The 16,037-nt window shown below is 51.8% G+C and overlaps 1 protein-coding gene across 1 annotated transcript in view; it reads right to left on the bottom strand.

The window, feature by feature from the left end:
- lg01h15orf39 (linkage group 01 C15orf39 homolog) overlaps positions 1 to 15,719 on the bottom strand; it is a 45,800-nt gene extending 30,081 nt beyond the window's left edge. The window contains exons 1-2 of the mRNA XM_046353178.1: positions 15,450 to 15,719; positions 8,246 to 8,298 (exon numbers count right to left, since the gene is read on the bottom strand). Coding sequence (XP_046209134.1) covers positions 8,246 to 8,277 — 32 coding nt within the window. The 5' untranslated portion in view covers positions 8,278 to 8,298; positions 15,450 to 15,719. The remainder of the gene's footprint in view (positions 1 to 8,245; positions 8,299 to 15,449) is intronic.
- Positions 15,720 to 16,037: the final 318 nt, after the last annotated feature.

Here is a 16,037-nt window from a genome sequence, read left to right on the forward strand (position 1 = left end):
TGCTTAACAGATATGAGGTCTTTCGGTTCAAATGATTTCAAAAGTTCTAGTGAGTTACTAGCTCCTCTGTCCCCATTTGATCAACTCTATGGTTACAAATATGATGAATATCAATGTTCATGTCTTTCAAATACAAGTAAAAAACACAATAATATAGAGTGTTTCTGTTAAAAAGAGGTCTCAGACATGAGGTCACTCAGGTCAAAAGGTGAATGCACCAATTTGTAAGTCGCTCTGGATAAGAGCGTCTGCTAAATGACTTAAATGTAAATGTAAAAGTTCACCGTTTTAGTTCTTCTGATCTAGCCTGAAATCCAGACCTGTTTTGTGCTAACATTCCACTCCGTGTCATATGTCAAACAGGAGTGGAATATTATCACAAACAGACTAGGAACCAGGCTACCTCTGTTCACTTACGAGCAACAACAAAACATCTCAACTCACAGTCAAATACCAAAACAAGAATAAGTACATCTGTTGAAAATACAAGCATCCACCTCTTCCTGTTCAGAGAGAAGACAAGTACAACATCACAAGGCCTTGGGAGCTTGTGACCTTGTCAGGAAGAAAAAAAACAGATCACGATAAAATAGCATTTGTCCCAAAATAGCTGGACAAAAGTACAGTAGTTTAAAGCAGCCTCTGTTTAAAGTACCACCTTCTACATCTCCAAACAGTGCTGTAAGTCTCCAGCCCATTCCTGTCTTGTGTTTTGCTATATAAGGCAATAGGCAACACGTATGACTCACGCCATTTACTGTGGTGAGTTTGGAATGGAGACTCCACATGTGTTCTGCCCTCTGTCATCTCTGCTTCACACAAACGTGATTGAATCCCCCTTCACCACAGAACTGTAACTTCAAAACATATTGAGGGGGAGTAAACTGAAGAATGTATTTCAAACCTTCTCAAGGAAACACCACCGATGCTTTGTCAGTAATACTGAGATGTGTTATCAACCGCTTTGCAGAGGACATGGAAATACCATCATGGTGAAGTAAACAGTCACCTACATTTAACTCATGTGGGCCACAACCTAACCACAGACGTAGACAGGTCGCCCCATCTAGCGCACAGGGGTATTCTACAGCCCACGCCGAGGCGCTCTACAGCCCACGCCGAGGTGCTCTACAGCCCACGCCGAGGCGCTCTACAGCCCACGCAGAGGCGCTCTACAGCCCACGCAGAGGCGCTCTACAGCCCACGCCGAGGCGCTCTACAGCCCACGCAGAGGCGCTCTACAGCCCACGCAGAGGCGCTCTACAGCCCACGCGAGGCGCTCTACAGCCCACGCCGAGGCGCTCTACAGCCCACGCCGAGGCGCTCTACAGCCCACGCCGAGGCGCTCTACAGCCCACGCCGAGGCGCTCTACAGCCCACGCCGAGGCGCTCTACAGCCCACGCCGAGGCGCTCTACAGCCCACGCCGAGGCGCTCTACAGCCCACGCCGAGGCGCTCTACAGCCCACGCCGAGGCGCTCTACAGCCCACGCAGAGGTGCTCTACAGCCCACGCCGAGGCGCTCTACAGCCCACGCAGAGGCGCTCTACAGCCCACGCAGAGGCGCTCTACAGCCCACGCAGAGGCGCTCTACAGCCCACGCCGAGGTGCTCTACAGCCCACGCCGAGGCGCTCTACAGCCCACGCAGAGGCGCTCTACAGCCCACGCAGAGGCGCTCTACAGCCCACGCAGAGGCGCTCTACAGCCCACGCCGAGGCGCTCTACAGTCTCATCTCTCCAACACCTCAGGTAGGAGGGACTGGTGGTTAGCTAGCCACACGTCAGGAGGATAGAGCAGAGGTGTACACACACACACACACACACACACACACACACACACACACACACACACACACACACACACACACACACACACACACACACACACACACACACACACACCAACTGAAGAGAGATGTTGGCTTATGATTCATTACATATTACTTATTGACACGTAGAAAAGCAGGTTCTGGTACGGGGTCAGTCTGACCTGTGTGACCAATTAATAATTATCCTTCCTGCAGTGAGTTCAGGGGTGGACCTTAGAGTTCACTGTGTCTGCTGTCACACAACATTCTGCTGTCACACAACACAACATTACATTATCAGTGAAACAATGCACGAGGAAAACGGACACATTGATTGACCGATACCAAGGAAAGCAGTAAGTCTATGAACCACAGTACATTGTGAGGTTACATACACTACACGACCAAAAGTATGTGGACACTTGCTCGTCAAACATCTCATTCCAAAATCATAGGCATTAATATTGAGTGGTTTCCCCTTTGTGGCTATAAAACAGCCTCCACACTTCTGGGAAGGCTTTCCACTAGATGTTAGATATTTAGTGAGGTCACGCACTGATTTATGGTGATTAGGTCTGGCTCGCAGTCTGCGTTCCAATTCATCCCAAAGGTGTTTGATGGGGTTGAGGTCAGGGCTCTGAGCAGGCCAGTCAAGTTCTTCCATAACTATCGACAAACTATTTCTGTATGGACCTTGCTTGGTGCACGGGGCATTGTCATGTTGAACTAGGAAAGGGTCTTCCCCAAACTGTTGCAACAATGTTAGAAGCACAGAATCATCTAGAATGTCATGGTATGCTGTAGTGTTAGGATTTCCCTTCCCTGGAACTAAGGGGCCCGAACCATGAAAAACAGCCCCAATCTATTATTCCTCCTCCACCAAACTTTACAGTTGGTACTATGCATTCGGGCAGGTAGCTTTCTCCTGGGTGTTGCAACCAAGGACAGATGATTTTTACACGTTATGCGCTTCAGCGGTCCTATTCTGTGAGCTTGTGTGACCTACCACTTCATGGCTGGGCCGTTGTTCCTCCTAGATGTTTCCAGTTTACAATAATAGTACTTACAGTTGACTGGGGCAGCTCTAGCAAGGCAGAAATTTGATGAACTGACTTGTTGGAATGGTCATTCTACTGCCACTGTTTGTCTATGGCGGTATGCTCGATTTTATACACCTGCCAGCAACGGGTGTGGCTGAAATAGCCTAATCCAATAATATCAAGGGTGTCCACATACTTTTGTATATATACACACGCAGTGCATTCAGAAAGCATCCAGAGCATTGGACTTTCTCCAGATTGTTACAGCCTTATTCTAAAATGGATTCAATTGTTATTTGTCCCTCAATCTACACACAATACTGCATGATAAAAATCTGAAAAATAACATTTACATAAGTATTCAGACAGTTTACTCAGGTTGGAGCCTTAGCGTCAGAAGTAAAGTGTCTCCTGTTTGCCTCAAAAGAGTTCTTTTTGGATGTTTTCTTGGTTAGCCCTTTAGCTATTATATCTAGCTGCCATGGAACGAATAGAGTCTAGATAAACTAGACATGACCGGAGCTATATAAACAATGTGGCTACCCATCATTATGACTAATTATATATTGAGTGACCAGAGGACATATGTTCCCCTGAAACAAAAAGCCTGGTGACACAAATACCAACTCTGAGTCACACAGCTTTTTCACCCCGCCCAGCCCCAACCCGACCCCTGGAGTCGGCCCCAACCCACCCTCCCCTGGAGTCGGCCCCAACCCACCCGCCCCCTGGAGTCGGCCCCACCCGCCCCATGGAGTCGGCCCCAACCCGCCCGCCCCCTGGAGTCGGCCCCAACCCGCCCGCCCCCTGGAGTCGGCCCCAACCCGCCCGCCCCCTGGAGTCGGCCCCAACCCGCCCGCCCCCTGGAGTCGGCCCCAACCCGCCCGCCCCCTGGAGTCGGCCCCAACCCGCCCGCCCCTGGAGTCGGCCCCAACCCGCCCGCCCCTGGAGTCGGCCCCAACCCGCCCCCTGGGGGTCGGCCCCACCCGCCCCCTGGGGTCGGCCCCAACCCGCCCCCTGGGGTCGGCCCCAACCCGCCCCTGGGGTCGGCCCCAACCCGCCCGCCCCATGGAGTCGGCCCCAACCCGCCCGCCCCATGGAGTCGGCCCCAACCCGCCCGCCCCATGGAGTCGGCCCCAACCCGCCCGCCCCATGGAGTCGGCCCCAACCCGCCCGCCCCATGGAGTCGGCCCCAACCCGCCCGCCCCATGGAGTCGGCCCCAACCCGCCCGCCCCATGGAGTCGGCCCCAACCCGCCCGCCCCATGGAGTCGGCCCCAACCCGCCCGCCCCATGGAGTCGGCCCCAACCCGCCCCCTGGAGTCGGCCCCAACCCGCCCCCTGGAGTCGGCCCCAACCCGCCCCCTGGAGTAGGCCCCAACCCGCCCCCTGGAGTAGGCCCCAACCCGCCCCCTGGAGTAGGCCCCAACCCGCCCCCTGGAGTAGGCCCCAACCGGCCCCCTGGAGTCGGCCCCAACCCGCCCCCTGGAGTCGGCCCCAACCCGCCCCATGGAGTCGGCCCCAACCCGCCCCATGGAGTAGGCCCCAACCCGCCCCCTGGAGTCGGCCCCAACCCACCCCTGGAGTCGACACCAACCCACCCAGCCCCAACCCACCCCTGGAGTCGACACCAACCCACCCGCCCCTGGAGTCGGCCCCAACCCACCCCTGGAGTCGGCCCCAACCCATCGCTGGAGCCGGCCCCAACCCACCCACGCCCGGAGCCGGCCGCAACCCACCCACCCCCGGAGCCGGCCGCAACCCACCCACCCCCGGAGCCGGCCCCAACCCACCCACCCCCGGAGTCGGCCCCAACCCACCCCATGGAGTCGGCCCCAACCCACCCACCCACCCCTGGAGTCGGCCCCAACCCACCCACCCCTGGAGTCGACCCCAACCCACCCACCCCTGGAGTCGACCCCAACCCACCCGCCCCCTGGAGTAGGCCCCACCACATGGAGCCGGCCCAAACCCACCCACCCCATGGAGCCGGCCCCAACCCACCCACGCCCGGAGCCGGCCCCAACCCACCCACCCCCGGGTCGGCCCCAACCCACCCACCCCCGGAGTCGACACCAACCCACCCACGCCCGGAGTCGGCCCCAACCCGCCCACGCCCGGAGTCGGCCCCAACCCGCCCACGCCCGGAGTCGGCCCCAACCCGCCCACCCATGGAGTCGGCCCCAACCCGCCCCCTGGAGTCGACACCAACCCGCCCGCCCCATGGAGTCGGCCCCAACCCGCCCGCCCCATGGAGTCGGCCCCAACCCGCCCGCCCCATGGAGTCGGCCCCAACCCGCCCCTGGAGTCGGCCCCAACCCGCCCCCTGGAGTAGGCCCCAACCCGCCCCCTGGAGTAGGCCCCAACCGGCCCCCTGGAGTAGGCCCCAACCGGCCCCCTGGAGTCGGCCCCAACCGGCCCCCTGGAGTCGGCCCCAACCGGCCCCCTGGAGTCGGCCCCAACCCGCCCCATGGAGTCGGCCCCAACCCGCCCCATGGAGTAGGCCCCAACCCGCCCCCTGGAGTCGGCCCCAACCCACCCCTGGAGTCGGCCCCAACCCACCCGGCCCCAACCCACCCCTGGAGTCGACACCAACCCACCCGCCCCCTGGAGTCGGCCCCAACCCACCCCTGGAGTCGGCCCCAACCCACCGCTGGAGCCGGCCGCAACCCACCCACCCCCGGAGCCGGCCCCAACCCACCCACGCCCGGAGCCTGCCCCAACCCACCCACGCCCGGAGCCGGCCGCAACCCACCCACGCCCGGAGTCGGCCCCAACCCACCCACCCCGGAGTCGGCCCCAACCCACCCACCCATGGAGTCGGCCCCAACCCACCCACGGAGTCGGCCCCAACCCACCCCTGGAGTCGGCCCCAACCCGCCCACCCATGGAGTCGGCCCCAACCCGCCCACCCATGGAGTCGGCCCCAACCCGCCCCCTGGATTCGACACCAACCCGCCCGCCCCATGGAGTCGGCCCCAACCCACCCACGGAGTCGGCCCCAACCCGCCCCCTGGAGTCGGCCCCAACCCACCCACCCATGGAGTCGGCCCCAACCCGCCCCCTGGAGTCGACACCAACCCGCCCGCCCCATGGAGTCGGCCCCAACCCGCCCGCCCCATGGAGTCGGCCCCAACCCGCCCGCCCCTGGAGTCGGCCCCAACCCGCCCGCCCCCTGGAGTCGGCCCCAACCCGCCCGCCCCCTGGAGTCGGCCCCAACCCGCCCGCCCCCTGGAGTCGGCCCCAACCCGCCCCCTGGAGTAGGCCCCAACCGGCCCCCTGGAGTCGGCCCCAACCGGCCCCCTGGAGTCGGCCCCAACCGGCCCCATGGAGTCGGCCCCAACCCGCCCCATGGAGTAGGCCCCAACCCGCCCCCTGGAGTCGGCCCCAACCCACCCCTGGAGTCGGCCCCAACCCACCCGGCCCCAACCCACCCCTGGAGTCGACACCAACCCACCCGCCCCCTGGAGTCGGCCCCAACCCACCCCTGAGTCGGCCCCAACCCACCCCTGGAGTCGGCCCCAACCCACCGCTGGAGCCGGCCCCAACCCACCGCTGGAGCCGGCCGCAACCCACCCACCCCCGGAGCCGGCCCCAACCCACCCACGCCCGGAGCCTGCCCCAACCCACCCACGCCCGGAGCCGGCCGCAACCCACCCACGCCCGGAGTCGGCCCCAACCCACCCACCCCGGAGTCGGCCCCAACCCACCCACCCATGGAGTCGGCCCCAACCCACCCACGGAGTCGGCCCCAACCCACCCCTGGAGTCGGCCCCAACCCGCCCACCCATGGAGTCGGCCCCAACCCGCCCACCCATGGAGTCGGCCCCAACCCGCCCCTGGATTCGACACCAACCCGCCCGCCCCATGGAGTCGGCCCCAACCCACCCACCCATGGAGTCGGCCCCAACCCGCCCCCTGGAGTCGGCCCCAACCCACCCACCCATGGAGTCGGCCCCAACCCGCCCCCTGGAGTCGACACCAACCCGCCCGCCCCATGGAGTCGGCCCCAACCCGCCCGCCCCATGGAGTCGGCCCCAACCCGCCCGCCCCATGGAGTCGGCCCCAACCCGCCCGCCCCCTGGAGTCGGCCCCAACCCGCCCGCCCCTGGAGTCGGCCCCAACCCGCCCGCCCCTGGAGTCGGCCCCAACCCGCCCCCTGGAGTAGGCCCCAACCGGCCCCCTGGAGTCGGCCCCAACCGGCCCCCTGGAGTCGGCCCCAACCGGCCCCATGGAGTCGGCCCCAACCCGCCCCCTGGAGTAGGCCCCAACCCGCCCCCTGAGTCGGCCCCAACCCACCCCTGGAGTCGGCCCCAACCCACCCGGCCCCAACCCACCCCTGGAGTCGACACCAACCCACCCGCCCCCTGGAGTCGGCCCCAACCCACCCCTGGAGTCGGCCCCAACCCACCGCTGGAGCCGGCCGCAACCCACCCACCCCCGGAGCCGGCCCCAACCCACCCACGCCCGGAGCCTGCCCCAACCCACCCACGCCCGGAGCCGGCCGCAACCCACCCACCCCCGGAGTCGGCCCCAACCCACCCACCCCGGAGTCGGCCCCAACCCACCCACCCATGGAGTCGGCCCCAACCCGCCCCATGGAGTCGGCCCCAACCCGCCCCATGGAGTCGGCCCCAACCGGCCCCCTGGAGTCGGCCCCATGGAGTAGGCCCCAACCCGCCCCCTGGAGTCGGCCCCAACCCACCCCTGGAGTCGGCCCCAACCCACCCGGCCCCAACCCACCCCTGGAGTCGACACCAACCCACCCGCCCCTGGAGTCGGCCCCAACCCACCCCCGGAGCCGGCCCCAACCCACCCACCCCCGGAGCCGGCCCCAACCCACCCACCCCCGGAGCCGGCCCCAACCCACCCACCCCCGGAGCCGGCCCCAACCCACCCACCCCGGAGTCGGCCCCAACCCGCCCGCCCCATGGAGTCGACACCAACCCGCCCGCCCCATGGAGTCGGCCCCAACCCACCCACCCCTGGAGTTGGGAAGAGAGGACCACGGACTGGATGGCCAGCAGGCCAAGGATCATTTAATTTGACTAGATGTTATCCATACACTGAGGGAACAAAACATGAGGAACACCTGCTCTTTCCATTACATTATTGATGTCACCTGTTAAATCCACTTCAATCAGTGTAGATGAAGGGGAGGAGACGGGTTAAAGAAGGATTCTTCAGCCTTGAGACATAGATTGTGGGTGAATGGGCAATACAAAAGATTTACATGCCTTTGCCCGGGGTATGGTAGTAGATGCAAGAACTGCAACGCTGCTGGGTTTTTCACGCTCAAAAGTGTTCCCGTGTGTATCAAGAATGGTCCACCACCCAAAGGACATTCAGCCAACTTAACACAACTGTGACATATCAGAGTCAACATGGGCCAGCATACCTGTGGAATGTTTGACACCTTGTAGAATCCATGCCCCGGCAATTGAGGCTGTTCTGAGGGCAAAAGAGGGTGCAACTCAATATTAGGAAGGTGTTCCTGATGTTTGTTATACTCAGTGTGTGGATACATACAACACACACTACCAGTCAAAAGTTTGGACACTTCTTTATTTAGATTAATAGTGAAGACGTCCAAAGTACGAAACAAAACATAAGGAATCATGTAGTAAGCAACAACAACAAGTTAAAGAGATCCAAATAGATTTGAGATTTGAGATTCTTCTAAAGCCAACATTTGGCCTCCTTTCCTTCCAGTTCTCTGCTGCCTGTGACTGGAATGAATTGCAAAAATCATTGAAGTTGGAGGCTTTTATCTCCCTCACCAACTTCAAACATCTGCTATCTGAGCAGCTAACCGATCGCTGCAGCTGTACATAGTCTATCGGTAAATAGCCCACCCATTTTTACCTACCTCATCCCCATACTGTTTTTATTTATTTACTTTTCTGCTCTTTTGCACACCAATATCTCTACCTGTACATGGCCATCTGATCATTTATCACTCCAGTGTTAATCTGCTAAATTGTAATTATTCGCCTACCTCCTCATGCCTTTTGCACACAATGTATATAGACTATTTTTTTTCTACTGTGTTATTGACTTGTTTATTGTTTATTCCATGTGTAACTCTGCGTTGTCGTCTGTGTCACACTGCTTTGCTTTATCTTGGCCAGGTCGCAGTTGTAAATGAGAACTTGTTCTCAACTAGCCTACCTGGTTTAATAAAGGTGAAATAAAAAATAAATAAAAAAGTAGCCACCTTTTGCCTTGACGACATCTTTTCGCACTCTTGGCATTATCTCAACCAGTTTCACGAGGTAGTCACCTGGAATGCATTTAAATTAACAGGTGTGCCTTGTTTAAATGGAGCCAACCCTTTTTTCAAATGTTTGCCTAAAATGACATACCCAAATCTTACTGCCTCCATCTCAGGACCTAACACAATGATTTGCATATTATTGATACCATTTGAAAAGGGAAACACTGAAGTTTGTGGAAATGTGAAATCAATGTAGGAGAAAAATATTTGTTTGTACCATCTTTGAAATGCAAGAGAAAGGACATAATGTATTATGCCAGCCCAGGCGCAATTTAGGTTTTGGCCACAAGATGGCAGCAGTGTATGTGCAAAGTTTTAGACTGATCCAATCAACCATTGCACATCTCTTCAAAATGTTGTATCAAGACTGCCCAAATGTGCCTAATTGGTTTATTAATACATTTAAAGTTCATAACTGTGCACTCTCCTCAAACAGTAGCATGGTATTCTTTCACTGTAAATTGGACAGTGCAGTTAGAGGGGGGACACACGGATCAAGTAGATGTTAAAGTTAATTTGTGGAATTTCTTTCCTTCTTAAGGCGTTGGAGCCAATCAGTTGTGTTGTGACAAGGTAGGGGTGATATACAGAAGATTACTTGGTAAAAGACCAAGTCCATATTATGGCAAGAAAAGCTCAAATAAGCAAAGAGAAACAATAGTCCATTATAACTTTTAGAAAATCAAGCGCTATGATGAAACTGGCTCTCATGGAAAGGAAGACCCAGAGTTACCTCTGCTGCAGAGGATAAGTTCATTAGAGTCAACAGCTTCAGAAATTGCAGAGAGCATCATGAAGAACAAGCATCAGACCACTGCAAATCTATCAAGACCTGGCCGTCCCTCTAAACTTTCAGCTCATACAAGGAGAAGACTGATCAGAGATGCAGCCAAGAGGCCCATGATCACTATGGATGAACTGCAGAGGTCTACAGCTGAGGTGGGAGACTCTGTCCATAGGACAACAATCAGTCGTATATTGCACAAATCTGGCCTTTATGGAAGAGTGGCAAGAAGAAAGACATTTCTTAAAGATATCCATAAAAAGTGTTGTTTAAAGTTTGCTACAAGCCACCTGGGAGACACACCAAACATGTGGAAGAAGGTGCTCTGGTCAGATGAAACCAAAATTGAACTTTTTGGCAACAATGCAAAACGTTATGTTTGGCGTAAAAGCAACACAGCTCATCACCCTGAACACACCATCCCCATTGTCAAACATGGTGGTGGCAGCATCATGGTTTGGGCCTGCTTTTCTTCAGCAGGGACAGGGAAGATGGTTAAAATTGATGGGAAAATAGATGGAGCCAAATACAGGACCATTCTGGAAGAAAACCTGATGGAGTCTGCAAAAGACCTGAGACTGGGACGGAGATTTGTCTTCCAACAAGACAATGATCCAAAACATAAAGCAAAATCTACAATGGAATGGTTCAAAAATAAACATATCCAGGTGTTAGAATGGCCAAATCAAAGTCCAGACCTGAATCCAATCGAGAATCTGTGGAAAGAACTGAAAACTGCTGTTCACAAATGCTCTCCATCCAACCTCGAGCTGTTTTGAAAGGAGGAATGGGAAAAAAAATTCAGTCTCTCGATGTGCAAAACTGATAGAGACATACCCAAAGCGACTTAAAGCTGTAATCGCAGCAAAAGGTGGCGCTACAAAGTATTAACTTAAGGGGGCTGAATAATTTTGCATGCCCAATTTCAGTTTTTGATATGTTAAAAAAGTTTGAAATATCCAATAAATGTCGTTCCACTTCATGATTGTGTCCCACTTGTTGATTCTTCACAAAAAAATAGTTTTATATCTTTATGTTTTAAGCCTGAAATGTGGCAAAAGGTCGCAAAGTTCAAGGGGGCCGAATACTTTCGCAAGGCACTGTATATCCTTCTGGATGGTAGCAGTGTGAACAGGCAGTGGCTCGGGTGGTCGATGTCCTTGAGGATATTTTTGGCCTTCCTGTGACATCGGGTGCTGTAGGTGTCATGGAGGGCAGGTAGTTTGCCCCCAGTGATGCGTTGTGCAGACCGCACCACACTCTGGAGAGCCTTGTGGTTGAGGGCGGTGCAGTTGCCGTACCAGGCTGTGATACAGCCCGATTGTGCACCTGCAAATGTTTGGGTGACAAGCCACATTTCTTCAGCCTCCTGAGGTTGAAGAGGCGCCTGTTGCGCATTCTTCACCACACATTCTTTGTGAGTGGACCATTTCAGTTAGTCTGTGATGTGTATGCCTAGGAACTTATAACTTTCCACCTTCTCCACTGCTGTCCATTGGATGTGGATACCCTCTGCGGTTAATTGTTTTATATATTTTTTAAAGGGGTGGATCAGCTTAATATTGAGGAAAGATTGATGGAAGCAACAATGTAACTGTCTGCATCATTTCCAATCCCCCATATCTTTTTGGGGTAAAATATTCCCCAACAACCCTTCCCCCAATTGGAGTAAACTAATAAACAATAATACTTAGATTCTACCTTCAGTTTATACATCTGAGGAAACAATACAAACTGTATTTGGTTAGGAACATCTTCCTTTCTTATTAAAAATGTCCAATTGATTCATGACTAATATATACAGTTGAAGTCAGAAGTTTACATACACCTTAGCCAAATACATTTAAACTCAGTATTTCACAATTCCTGACATTTAATCCTCATAACAATTCAAAACATTACATTCTAGTAAACAATCCCTGTTTTAGGTCGGTTAGGATCACCACTTTTTTAAAGAATTGAAATGTCAGAATAATAGTAGAGAGAAATATTTATTTCAGCTTTTATTTCTTTCATCACATTCCCAGTGGGTCAGAAGTTTATATACACTCAATTAGTATTTGGTAGCATTGCCTTTAAATTGTTTAACATGGGTCAAATTTTTTGGGTAGCCTTCCACAAGCTTCCCACAATAAGTGGAGTGTATTTTGGCCCATTCCTCGTGACAGAGCTGGTGTAACTGAGTCAGGTTTGTAGGCCTCCTTGCTCGCACGTGCTTTTCAGTTCTGCCCACAAATTTTCGATAGGATTGAGGTCAGTGCTTTGTGATGGCCACTCCAATACCTTGACTTTGTTGGGGTCATTGTCTATTTGGAAGACTCATTTGGGACCAAGCTTTAACTTCCTGACTGATGTCTTGAGATGTTGCTTCAATATATCCACATAATTTTCCATCCTCATGATACCATCTATTTTGTGAAGTGCACCAGTCCCTCCTGCAGCAAAGCACCTCCACAACATGATGCTGCCACCCCCATGCTCCACGGTTGGGATGGTGTTCTTTGGCTTGCAAGCATCCCCCTTTTTCCACCAAACATAACAATGGTCATTCTGGCCAAACAGTTCTATTTTTGTTTCATCAGACCAGAGGACATTTCTCCAAAAAGTACAATCTTTGTCCCCATGTGCAGTTGCAAACCGTAGTCTGGCTTTTTTTATGGCGGATTTGGAGCAGTGGCTTCTTCCTTGCTGAGCGGCCTTTCAGGTTATGTCGATATAGGACTCGTTTTACTGTGGATATAAATACTTTTGTACTCGTTTCCTCCAGCATCTTCACAAGGTCCTTTGCTGTTCTGGGATTTTCGCACCTAAGTGCGTTCATCTCTAGGAGACAGAACGAGTCTCCTTCCTGAGTGGTATGACAGCTGCGTGGTCCCATGGTGTTTATACTTGCATACTATTGTTTGTACAGACAATTTTGTACAGATGAACGTGGTACCTCATTTGGAAATTGCTCCCAAGGATGAATCAAACTTGTGGAGGTCTAACATTTATTTTCTGAGGTCTTGGCTAATTTCTTTTGATTTTCCCATGATGTCAAGCAAAGAGGCACCGAGTTTGAAGGTAGGCCTTGAAATACATCCAAAGGTACACCTCCAATTGACTCAAATGATGTCAATTAGCCTATCAGAAGCTTCTAAAGCCATGACATTATTATCTGGAATTTTTCAAGCTGTTTAAAAGGCAGTCAACTTAGTGTATGTAAACTTCTGGCCCACTGGAATTGTGATACAGTGAATTATAAGTGAAATAATCTGTTTGTAAACAATTGTTGGAAAATGACTTGTGTCATGCACAAAGTAGACGTCCTAACCAACTTGCCAAAACTATAGTTTGTTAACAATAAATTTGTGGAGTGGTTGAAAAACTAGTTTTAATGACTCCAACCTAAGTGTATGTAAACTTCCGACTTCAACTGTATATTATTTCATAGTTTTGACGTCTTCACTACTCTACAATGTAGATAATAGTAAAAATAAAGAAAAACCCTTGAATGAGTAGGTTTCCAATCTTTTGACTGGCACTGTACATATGTATATATATACACACACATGCTGTATATGCTAGACGTGCCAATGGAGTCTAGATAGTGAATTTACATGTCTAGCCTCTGACATGTCATTGTCATACCTCCTGCTGCAACAAAGAAAGGTTTGCAAAGAAGCTCAACTTTCTAAAGCAAATTAAGTTGATGCATTTGCAAATACGTAGGCTACCTTTGACACAGAATAGTCTAATAGCTGTTTGCATGAATAGCCTCTTAGGGAAAGTATGCAAATGTCACCATGTAAAACCATGCACAGGTTTATAAGATTCAACCAACTGATGCAGCCATCCTGAAGCTCCCTAGCACGTGATCATGATTCTGAGTTCCATTCCATTACAGAGTGTTTGGATGAAGGATTCTTCTGTACAGGGGGAGTTTTGATAAAGATCCGCGACGCTCGGCCTAAACATTAACAGACAGAGTTTGTGGTTTTGAAAGCATAAGGACATTATCTTTTTTAACAGCAAGAAATAATACTAAATAAATAAATACAAAGTTAAATTGATACAGACCTTTATAGGGTTAACGTTCCCACACGGGCATATTTCCATTTTACAGCGCTAGTTTACGGAAGACAGAACTGACTACCTGTGCTAATTAGCCATCTGCGTCTCTGAACACCTGTGTGTAAAGGGAAGATAGACGCCACAAACCTGTTGTCACTGAAAAAACACTGTCGGCTACAACTGTTAAACCAGGTTAAAACTGTGAGCAGTAAATGTATTTTGCATTCATGACATTATTTTGATGTGATATGAAAGTAGAGGAAGTTATGTTTCTAAAACCACACCACATTTGAGAATCGATTCATGTTTAGATGGAGTATTTAGCTGTTTTGGTTTCCAGAGCCAATTCTCCTTTAACTAGAACATATAAGATCCTTAGACTATAAAGGAAGAACGTTAGGCTCCTGTAGCCCACTATTGGACTTACATTTACATTTACATTTAAGTCATTTAGCAGACGCTCTTATCCAGAGCGACTTACAAATTGGTGCATTCACCTTATGACATCCAGTGGAACAGTCACTTTACAATAGTGCATCTAAAACTTAAGGGGGGGGTGAGAGGGATTACTTATCCTATCCTAGGTATTTGGAGCCCCCATACATTTTCAGGAAAACTTTAACACCATTGTGGTAATGGGGTAAGCCTACTGTGTCAGGGCTCGGAGAATGTGAAACTAGTAATGCCTTTGAGATGGACTTGAAATACATTTATATCAATGCAATTGAGTAACAAATATTTGCTTATTTTTTTGTATCTGACTTGCTAACTGGTTGAACGCAGCGAGTGTATAACTACAACCAATTAGCAAGTCGGAAATGTCTGAGTTTCGTTGTTCCTACTAGCATGTGAACAGTGTCTGGCTAGGTGATTAAACGCACCACAATGGGCGGATCGATTTTGCATGGCCCGGTGCGCCGGAGGGGCGGAATTAAATTATTTAGACCATTCCATTGGTCATGAAGTGAAATCTCCATCCACCCGGGCACCAGGCCATGCAAACGTGCTCTAGTGAACGTTTGGCGCTTCCAAGACCGCTGGAAAAATCATAACGTTAGTGATCTTCTGTTCGGAAAGTCAGCGCCACAGAAAGATGCCGAGTTCCCATCGTGGAATTCCGAGTTGGATGACCGTACAAAACGAATTTTCCCAGTGAGAGTTCATTTTTTGCAGTTTCTCATTTGTCTTGAAAAAACTGAAGTCGGAGTTTTCCGAGTTCCCTGTTATTTTGAACGCGGCAGTTGTTGCGACAGTTTCATGATTGCATCCATCGATACGAAGTATCAGCGTTACTTTTCACGTGGCTGCGTGCACCAATGGGTCACTGAAGTTCAACAAAATATTCTCTAAGCAATCGTGACCTGTGAAAATAAATCCACATTCTAATACCGTGATTGACATGATCAATCATCTTCAAATAATCATTAGCGGTGCAAAGTCGGTCAGACTAATAACAAATTACACTTCAGTTACAAAACGTCAACTTACCTCTTTATTCTGAGTAGACTACTGAACAAAATTCCCGCAAAGAATCCATAAAACACTCAGAAGTCAGATAAACTAATCGAAACATGCTGCTTCCGATTGCACGGCGAGGATTTACCAGACCAAATGATGTCATTCACTCAAATGTCAGGTTAAATGATTGGAATCCTGAACGCGATCTACATTGCCTTGTATGCGGTATATACATCGTAGTATGACGATATGTTTTCATCATCTGTGCTGTTAACTGCTCGAAGTCCGCTGGGGTCGGAGGGAAAGTATTCAACCAATAAGCGACAGACAAGACAAGGGAGGGAAGGTCTGTGATCTAGCCTATAGGCGGGGTTAAAGGGTCTATAGGCGGAGTTAAACAATTGAACAAGAATGAGCTCAACGTTAAAGGTCCAATGCAGCCGTTTTTATCTCAACATCAAATCACTTCTGAGTAACAATTAAGCACCTCAATGTGATTGTACATAGTACACTACTTTAGACCATAGCCCTATAGAACCCTATATAGAGTACACTACTTTAGACCAGAGTCCTATAGAACCCTATTCCCTATATATAGTACACAACTTTAGACCAGAG

Source organism: Oncorhynchus gorbuscha, linkage group LG01 (assembly GCF_021184085.1).
Source record: "Oncorhynchus gorbuscha isolate QuinsamMale2020 ecotype Even-year linkage group LG01, OgorEven_v1.0, whole genome shotgun sequence".
NCBI lineage: Eukaryota > Metazoa > Chordata > Actinopteri > Salmoniformes > Salmonidae > Oncorhynchus > Oncorhynchus gorbuscha.